We start from the raw sequence: 9,321 nt of genomic DNA on the forward strand, positions 1-9,321 counted from the left end.
ATAACATTATAAATTTATTTATCGATAGTATTTATTACAGTAAAGTTTAGTCCTAACTAAACTAAAGTAAACGACAACAAAAAAAAATACATAGGTTACAGTGTTAATTTATCTCTTTATCGAACTTAGGCCTGACATAAGTTAAAGTTTTATAAAGTACGGCCTATATACACATTTACACATTTCGTTGTGAGTCCCCCAGTGGCACAGCGGCATGTCTGCGGACTTACAACGCTAGAATCCCGGTTTCGATACCCGTGATGTTTTGCGGGTATATGCTAGTTATCATAAAACCTGAGATTTGATGCAATCGATTTACTTGAAAAAGACACAGTTCAAAACAATAACATAAGTTAAAATTTAGAATTTTTCATAATGAAGCATTTATGTTCAAAAGGGTTCACATGAAAATTGGCATAGACATGCAAATAGTTTTTCAAAGTAAGTCTCCTGGTTAGAATTTTCTTAATTTTCTTAATGGGGAGGTCAGTGGCTTTTTAGAGAACCTTAGGATTGGCTACACGGATTTACTTGAAAATTTACAATTGTTATCAAAAACAAAGCGTGGAAAGATTTTGTTTGGTTGTTTTTAACAGTGAATATTCAAGTGTAATATATTAGTATACTATATTAGGAGGAACAAAACGAAGAGTTAGAACTGTAAGGATAGCTGTGACTTATTTAATTATTGTCTAAACGTAATTACGTATATTGTTTGAATACATTTATGATTAATAAGATTAAGGATTATGAATATTTATCCTACTAATTCCATGAAACTATTAATGGTCAGCGTGAAATGTTCTGTTTATTTTGATGTTAGTGATGATGTGCCTAGGATTAGCAGCTGGTTTGAATGAAAATGATCCTGCTTCTTTGAAAGAAAACATGACACAGGTAATTTTTAAAATGTTGACTTTCAAAACGTATTTCGTAATTAGAAGCGCACTACAAAGATTTAATAAAGCGGCAAAATATTTAATAGTCCCAATAGGTGTTCATTCAACTTACATCAGATGCGACCTATCTGTTAGCTAGGCTTTTCAAAGATTGGTTATAAACATGTTTTGTTCTGCGTAAGATATTTGATAAAATGTAAGTACTTATGACATTGAATATCTAAGGAGACGTTTCATTGATAAGCCAGCAACTACTTTTAAATCAGAGAATTGAAAATCTATTTTTAAATTAAATTGTAAAATAAGGATGTTTTAGGCCATTCAAATGTTTTTTGTTTGTTTGTTTTTTGTCAAGTAGAATTTGTTTCCTCATTTCAGAGCCTTATGACTCTCTGGCTTTTTTAAACAGATCTAAGACTCAGCTCTTCATTATCTTGGATTTACATTAAATCACATCTATTTATATTGAAAATCAATTTAGCTGGTCCTTAGTATGGTCCTTTTTAACCAATGGGAATGAATATTGCTTTAAAAACTCTGTTGTTTTCAAACCTTTTTCTTCACTAAAGTGAACACATGTGGGTTACATTACGATTTTCAAACGTTTAAGTATAAAATAATATTAAGAAAATCTACTTCCTAGACATTTTATTCTCTAAAATGATTATATATATGTATAATTTTTTTTTAGTTTCAAGAACAACTGGGCTTTGAGGAGCAGGAACCACCAGAAACTCCAGAAGTTATTGCACTAGGTCTTCCATCATGGGCTAGTCTCCTCATCTATCCTATTGACGTTACTTTCTCCTGTTATGGAAAACCCTTTGGTTACTATGCTGATCCAAACAATGAGTGCAAGATCTATCATGTCTGTAGACCAGTAACAGATAATGCTGGTAATGTCAAGCAGTATCTTAGGTATAGTTTTGTCTGTCCCAACCAAACTGTGTTTGACCAGCATAGTTTGGTGTGTACCTATCCTCATCAGGCTGTACCATGTAGCAATGTTTCTGAGTACTTGTACGTGAATGAGAATTTTGGCAAACAAGGTCCAGGACCTGAACTTACAATGGCACCTGGTGATGTTTCTTCGTCTCGTCTTGTTCCTGACACTACTGGTAATTACAACGATATCACTGCTAATCCTTTACCATCAGGGCCAACACCACCAGCTTGTATATTTTCTCCTACTGATGATTCTCCAATTCCTTGTAGATTTCCTTTACCCGAGAACTCTTTCTTTTGTAAGTTTGTTTCAGAAGTAATAATCGAGTGCATTTCCAAACAAACAACTACTAATAACACATCTACTATACAAACAATGTCTGGCCCCGTTCTGTCTACACAGCCATTAAGTCCTGCAGAGCCTGTTCCCTCTAGTGCACCAATACAAACTTTCGGCCATAGTCCTGCAAATAATTTCACACAATTTGGAAAAGGATCATTTTTTTGCAGATATATAGAGAATAAATTAACTTCATTTACATGTAGCCACCAGGAAGAATTATCTATACCAGACGACGGAGAAAAAAATGTTCAGCCACAGTTTATCTGTACGTATATATCTGATTCTTATTTTACAATAATATGTACACACATAGGCCCTTTTCGTTTTTCTATGCCAGTAAATCCAAACACATCATCCTTGTTATCAACTAGCACTGACACTGAAATTTCACATACCTGTTTCTGAATTGGGAACAAAAGTTAAAGGCCTAGATGCAGTTGGCCCAGTTCTTGACTCAGTTAAATCAGCTTCATTACCTGTTTCATTTCCAGTTAATATACCATTAGTTTCAGACGCACTTAGTCCAACTCCAGGTATTACTGTTCCAGTTTTAAATACTGTAGCCAGAAAGGCAATAGGTGCAGATCAAAACTCCACAGTTTTTAATCCACACTTTACCATGTCAGTTCAAGATGCTTCTGGACCAATTTTCAGTCCAGCAGTACCAGTTACTAATCCACTCAAACATGGTCCAGGTCTAATCTCAGAAATTTCAGCCTCAAGCCCGAACCCAGAAGGTTTTGTTTCAGGAACTGCTTTTCCAAACCTATCTCAATATGGTTCAAGCCTAAGCACAAGTGAGCCAGAAACAAAGTTATATGATTCAACAGCAAGCACAATAGTTTCAATTCCAGGTCAGTCTAGTTTGGCTTCAAATCCAGTTAAAAGCTCAGTCATTGCTGCTCCAAGCTCTGTTGCTCCAAAAGACATGGCTAACCAATATCCAATCTCTATTGTTTCAGCTAAAGGTTTAGTGGATCATTCTTTAGATTCCATTTCTAAAGTTAAAACTCCAACCAATGTAGCTTTAGATTCAGTTATTCCATTTAAAGACATTGATAGTCCAGATTCAAACTTTGTTGCTCCAGTTCAAGATCTAGTTAATCCAACTATAAATCCTGCTGTTCCACTTAGAGGTTTAGTCGATCAGAATTTAGGCTCCGATGCTATAGTCAATGACTCAGTCAATGTATCTTTATATCACCATGTTCCACTTAAAGACTTACTCAATCCAACTTCAAGTCCTATTACTTCAGTTCAAAGTACATTCAATCCAGATATAGGACCTGTTGCTCAAGTTAAAGATTTAGCTGATCAAACTTCTGGATCTGCTACTATAGTTAAAGACTCAGTTAACCTAGTTTTAAATCCTGTTGTTCCACTTAAAGCCCTGGTTAGTCCATCATCAAGCCCTGTTGTCTCAGATCAAGGTCCATTCAATTCAACTATAGGTCCTATTTCTCCAGTTAAAGAGTCAGTTAATCCTCTTCCAGACCCTTTATCTACAATTAAAGGCTTATTCCATTCAGATACAAGCTCTATTGCTCCAACAAGAGAATTAGCCAGTTTTGCTTTGAATTATGATGCTCCAGTTGAAGATTCAGTATTTCCAGTTTCAAGCTCTATCACTACAGGGAAAGATCCAGTAATTTCAGATACAGACCCTGTTACATTAATTAAGGTCTCAGTCAATCCAACTTCAGGCCTTGTTAGTTCAGTTAAAACCTTAGATAGTCCAGTTCCAAGCTCTGTTGATCAAATTAAAGGCATTTTTACTCCAATTTCAAATCCTGATACCATAATTAAAGACTCAGTGAACGAGACTCCCAGTACTGTTGCCCCAGTTAAAGAATCATCCAGTTCATCTTTAGGCCTTGTTGCGCCACTTATAGATTCAGTTAGTCATGCTTCCCGCCCATTTTCATCACTTAAAGGCTCATTCAGTTCTGTTGCTATAACTAAAGACTCAGAAAATTCTGCTCCAAGACTTCTTGCTGCAGATGAAATTCCATTTAGTCGTGCTCCAGAATTCAATGCTCCAAATAAACCTTTGGTCAATTCATCCCCATCCCGTTTTGTTTCAATTTTAGATTCAGACAGTCAATCTTTAGACTCTGTTACTTCATTTCAAGACTCCATCAGCACAGCTCCAGGCCAACTTGCTTCAGGTGAAACCTCAGAAAATCCAGTTTTGCGAAAAGGCGTTTTTATTCTAAATAAAGGCCCTTATTTTCCAACTAAAGACTCAGTTAGACCAGTTCAAGATTTTGTTAGTTCAGGTGAACGCTTAGTCAACTCAACTATAGTCCCTGTTACTTCAGTTAAGGGTTTTTTCAGACAAACTCAGGGCCATCTTGCTTCAGATAAAGGATTTTTCAGAGCAGCACAAGCTCATACTGCTTCAGATAAAGGATTTTTCATATCAGCACAAGAACATGTTACTTCAGTTAAAGGATCTTTTAGACCAGCACAAAAACATCATGCTCCATTTAAAGGAATTTTCAGACCAGTTCAAGACCATTCTTCTCCAGTTAAAGAATTTTTTAGGCAAACCCAAGACTATGTTACTTCAGTTAAAGGTTCTATCAGTCCAGCTTCAAGCCCAGTTTCTCCAGTTAAAGACTCTTTCATTCTTCCTACAAGCCTTGTTTCTTCAGCTGAAGGCCCAATTACACCAGTTCAAACGTCTGTTGATTCAGATAAATTCTTAGCTAACCAAGCTGTTGTCCCTGCTTCTTCAGTTAAAGGTTTATTTACAAGTGCTAAAGACCCTGTTACTTTAACTAATAATTTTTCCATTTCTGCTGCGAGCGCTATTGCTCCAATTAAAGACACATTTATACCAATTCACAGTCATGCGGATTCATTCAAAGACCCATTTAGACCGACTCAAGGCTATGTTGATTCATTAAAAGGTTCGTTTAAATCAATTCAAGACAATGATGATTCATTTAAACCAATTCAAAGCCATGCTGATTCATTCAAAGTCCCATTTAGACCAATTCAAGGCCACATTGATTCATTAAAAGACTCATTTAGAACGACTCAAGGCCATGTTGATTCATTAAAAGGTTCGTTTAGACCAAATCAAGGCTATGCTGATTCATTTAAAGACTTGCTTAGACCAACTCAAGTCCATGTTGATTCATTAAAAGGCTCGTTTAGACCAAGTCAAGGCTATGCTGAATCAGTTAAAGGTTTACTTAGATCAACACAAGGCCATGTTGATTCATTCCAAGACTCATTTAGAGCAAATAATGACCATCTTGATTCACTAAAAGATTCATTTAGACCAAGTCACGGCTATGCTGACTCGTTTAGATATTTGCTTAGACCAACACAAGGCCATGTTGATTCCTTCAAAGACTCATTTAGAGCAAATCATGACCATCTTGATTCATTGAAAGACTCATTTAAGCTAAGTCAAGGCTATGCTGATTCAATTAAAGGCTTATTCAATTCACATTTATACCCTATCAACCCAGTCAAAAAATCAACTAAAGGCTCAGTTAGAGCAGCTTCACACACAGTTGCACTGGCGAGAGACCAAACCAGTTCAACCCCAAACCTAAACGATAGAAATACAAGATATTTAATGCTCTATCCAGAACTTGAATTTCCTAAGACAAACACTTTCCCGTGTGTTTACAATAGCTATAATCCATTTTCTCGGTGCATTTACAAAACTAAAAACCAGTATGGAATTCTAGGACCTAATCATCAGTTTTATAAAAATATCCCTCTGTAGCATTGTAAACGAAGGCTTTTTAATCGTTCAGATTGAGCCCATTAGTTTCATTCAAGGCCTATTTCTATTTCATTTTAAATAAACCACGTGATTGTTACTGTCGATATTTTGGTAAAAAGTAAAAAGGGCCTAGCCTTACGTAATTAATTAATAAATAGAAATCTTATTATATGATGTAGTCATTCTTACTGAGTTGTACATATTTTATAAGGACGTGTTTTTAGAATAAAACTGTATACGTGATGGCTTGTAATAGCTATATTAAATATATATATCAAGTGTGGAGAGTGTATTGATGTGTTTTGATTTAATTAAGAGATAATTTTTAGAATAAAACTGTATACGTGATGGCTTGTAATAGCTATATTAAATATATATATATCAAGTGTGGAGAGTGTATTGATGTGTTTTGATTTAATTAAGTGATAATTTTCGACCATTTTCTTAAGCGTTAAGATTTCTGCACAAAAAAACATCTAATGCTGGTTATGAATTTATATGACCTAATTGCGAAGTTAGGTATGTAAGAGTAAAATGATGTAACTTTAAGGACTTTTCCTATTAAGGGTCAAACTTGTTAGCTTGAGATAACTTAAAATTGCACACGTCCTGATCAACCAACGTTTTACATTTATCAGAATACATACATGATAGAATAATTTGTTTTGTTTTTTACATCCCTCCCCCGTAAAATAACGTATTTTTCATGTTTGGAATTGTTTGGAGAGATACATCTTTGTATGTTTATTTCTTCTTTTACGTGTACCGTGTTTTAACTTTTTGGAAGCTGTAGATTTAGGTTAATAAAGAAAAACTATCTTTACAAAAACAATATGTGTGGTAAATGTCAGAGATGTTTTGCTATGAAATATTAAATGACTTCCGAATTGCGGTATCAATTTCGACTCATTAATACCGTATCAGGACAATGTTGACTGAAATTTGAACCACTACTATTGTACAGCATTTCAACAGACACTTTCCTTGGCTACTATTGTTTTACCTGATATTGTAAAGAAGGCTGGGAAATTTCTTCTAGAAATAAAACCAGAAGGTGGATTGATATAAAAAATGGTCAAAATGTTCCAGCGATATTAAAGTTGGAAATCAATCTTAGTGTTGGAAGCTTCTCTACACCAGGTGGTGTTCGGTAATAGACTTTATTCGGAAATATAAATGGAAGTTCAGACTTGCTTGACATATTTTTACAATTTTACATAACAGAATTAAACATTTTCTTTAAATTCTACATAAAATATAACAATCCATTTAACATATAAAAAGTGTTAAATAGCACTAGACTTACCCTCATTTTGCATTCAACTTGTTGATTATTTAAGGTCATCTATTTGCTAAATTGACAGAGCTTTAAACTTTTAGCAGCCTTTGCAAATAATATAGTGATTTAAAGGTTATGTTCTTTATTTTTTGCTGAGTGATAATTATAATCAAGCTGTTTGTATTAATGTTGAAGTAAGACATATTAAGCACATAATAGGCTCAATATGTCTTCATCTCGATTTACAACTAAGACAGTCTTAATAGAAATTTTTTATTTTTCAAGATATGAAAATGAAGGATGGAATTATTTCTATCAACTAAGACACCAAGTTTCCACAGGATTACTACACAAAATAAATATTTGTACTTTATAGAAGTGATTTTTAGAACTTACGTCACTAAATTTCATACTCCCATACACGCTAAGTCGTGTCAATAGAAATACATGTATTTTATCATTATTGGATTTGTATTATTGCAAGTTAAAAGTAATAAAAAACCTATCACGGACTTCAACAAGCATTGAATTTATTATGACGTAAACGAACGACCATGTTTGAAGAAAATATTTCAACAGACTTGAAAAACCAGATACAGCAAAATTTAATAAATACGATTGATTGCTTATTATAGAATTGAAATTGCGCGTGGTTTTAGAGTTCTGTAAACTGTTGCATATTTTCTGATTAATCACAATAAATTATAACTTTCTATGGCAGTTCGCTGTTAAGGAATTGTAAATTATTTTGTTAATTCTTTATATCAATGCGATTAAGAACTAAAATAAGGAGTAGTGCTTAACACTTTCATTTATTATTGGCTAATTTTCAGTAGCTGTTATATTCAGTTTCAAATAAATCTATTATGGGAATAAGGGGTTGTGCATATTAAATGTTGGATAATTTGTTGTATATCGGTCACTTTTATTCATGTTACTACATTGTGAAGAGAGGTGTTGATTTTATTTTCAACAAAGGTTAATTAAAGAATGGCAAATCATACAGTTTGTCGTAACTACGGAATTTTGGAACATTTGTTTTAGTAAAATAATTTCTTATATCAGTTTTTTTTTGATGAATTATGTTGGTTCAATATTATCCTTACGTGTTCGTAAGCTAAAGCCACACAGTGGTACTGCGGTATGTATGCGGACTTATACTCCTTAAAACCGGGTTTCGATACCCGTGGTGGGCAGAGCACAGATAGCCCTTTGTGTAGCGTTGTGCTTAACGACATCAAACGGGTCGTAAACTAAAATACAACATCAGAGTAGAGGACAGTCTAATCGTAACACTCAACTGGGAACAAAAAATTAAACCTTGTTACACGGCTCTAAAGTGGGTACAAATGTTTTTCCCGGTTTTATATTGCACAAAGACATTCAAAAAATACCCACACTCGCTAAGCGAACTTGCAGATACTGTAATTTTGTGACGTTTTCAAAGTAAAACCATATTTCTCATATTAAACTATTTTACTCTAACATAATTCATCAAAACCATATTTCTCATATTAAACTATTTTACTCTAACATAATTCATCAAAACCATATTTCTCATATTAAACTATTTTACTCCAACATAATTCATCAAAACCATATTTCTCATATTAAACTATTTTACTCCAACATAATTCATCAAAACCATATTTCTCATATTAAACTATTTATATTTGTTAAATATCTTTGCATGTTATATTATCAAATCCATTCTGCAGTTTGTAAAGAATATGCTCGGAACACATAAAAGATACCAATCCATAGTTATTGTGTCTTTCGCTCGTTTGTTTGTTTGTTTCTTGTTAAGCAAAAAACTACACAATGGGCCATCTGGGCTTGTCCACAGCTGCCACCAAAATTCGATTTTTACCATTGTAAGTTCTCAGACTTGCCGCTGGGATGTCTAAAAGTATGCGGGGGGGGGGGTTTCTTTAGATAACCTGGAACAACCTTGAACTTCAACTGGGTCAGGTAGGCTAGTGACCCAATTTCCTCGGAGACGAGTGACTTGACTTTATTAACCGTGTAGAGTTTAATGTTTGTCCACCCAAGTTAGCGTCTTACAACTTTATATTACTGAACAGTAATAATCCAATACATTTATATA

General features: G+C 34.0%; 1 protein-coding gene across 2 annotated transcripts in view; it reads left to right on the forward strand.

The window, feature by feature from the left end:
• LOC106458952 overlaps window positions 1–2,602 on the forward strand; it is a 41,504-nt gene extending 38,902 nt beyond the window's left edge. For both annotated transcript variants that reach the window (XM_022385332.1, XM_022385331.1), the window contains exons 3-4: window positions 824–897; window positions 1,591–2,602. In XM_022385332.1, coding sequence (XP_022241040.1) covers window positions 824–897; window positions 1,591–2,592 — 1,076 coding nt within the window. In that variant the 3' untranslated portion in view covers window positions 2,593–2,602. The remainder of the gene's footprint in view (window positions 1–823; window positions 898–1,590) is intronic.
• Window positions 2,603–9,321: the final 6,719 nt, after the last annotated feature.

Source organism: Limulus polyphemus, unplaced genomic scaffold, assembly GCF_000517525.1.
Source record: "Limulus polyphemus unplaced genomic scaffold, Limulus_polyphemus-2.1.2 Scaffold537, whole genome shotgun sequence".
Classification (NCBI taxonomy): Eukaryota; Metazoa; Arthropoda; class Merostomata; order Xiphosura; family Limulidae; genus Limulus; species Limulus polyphemus.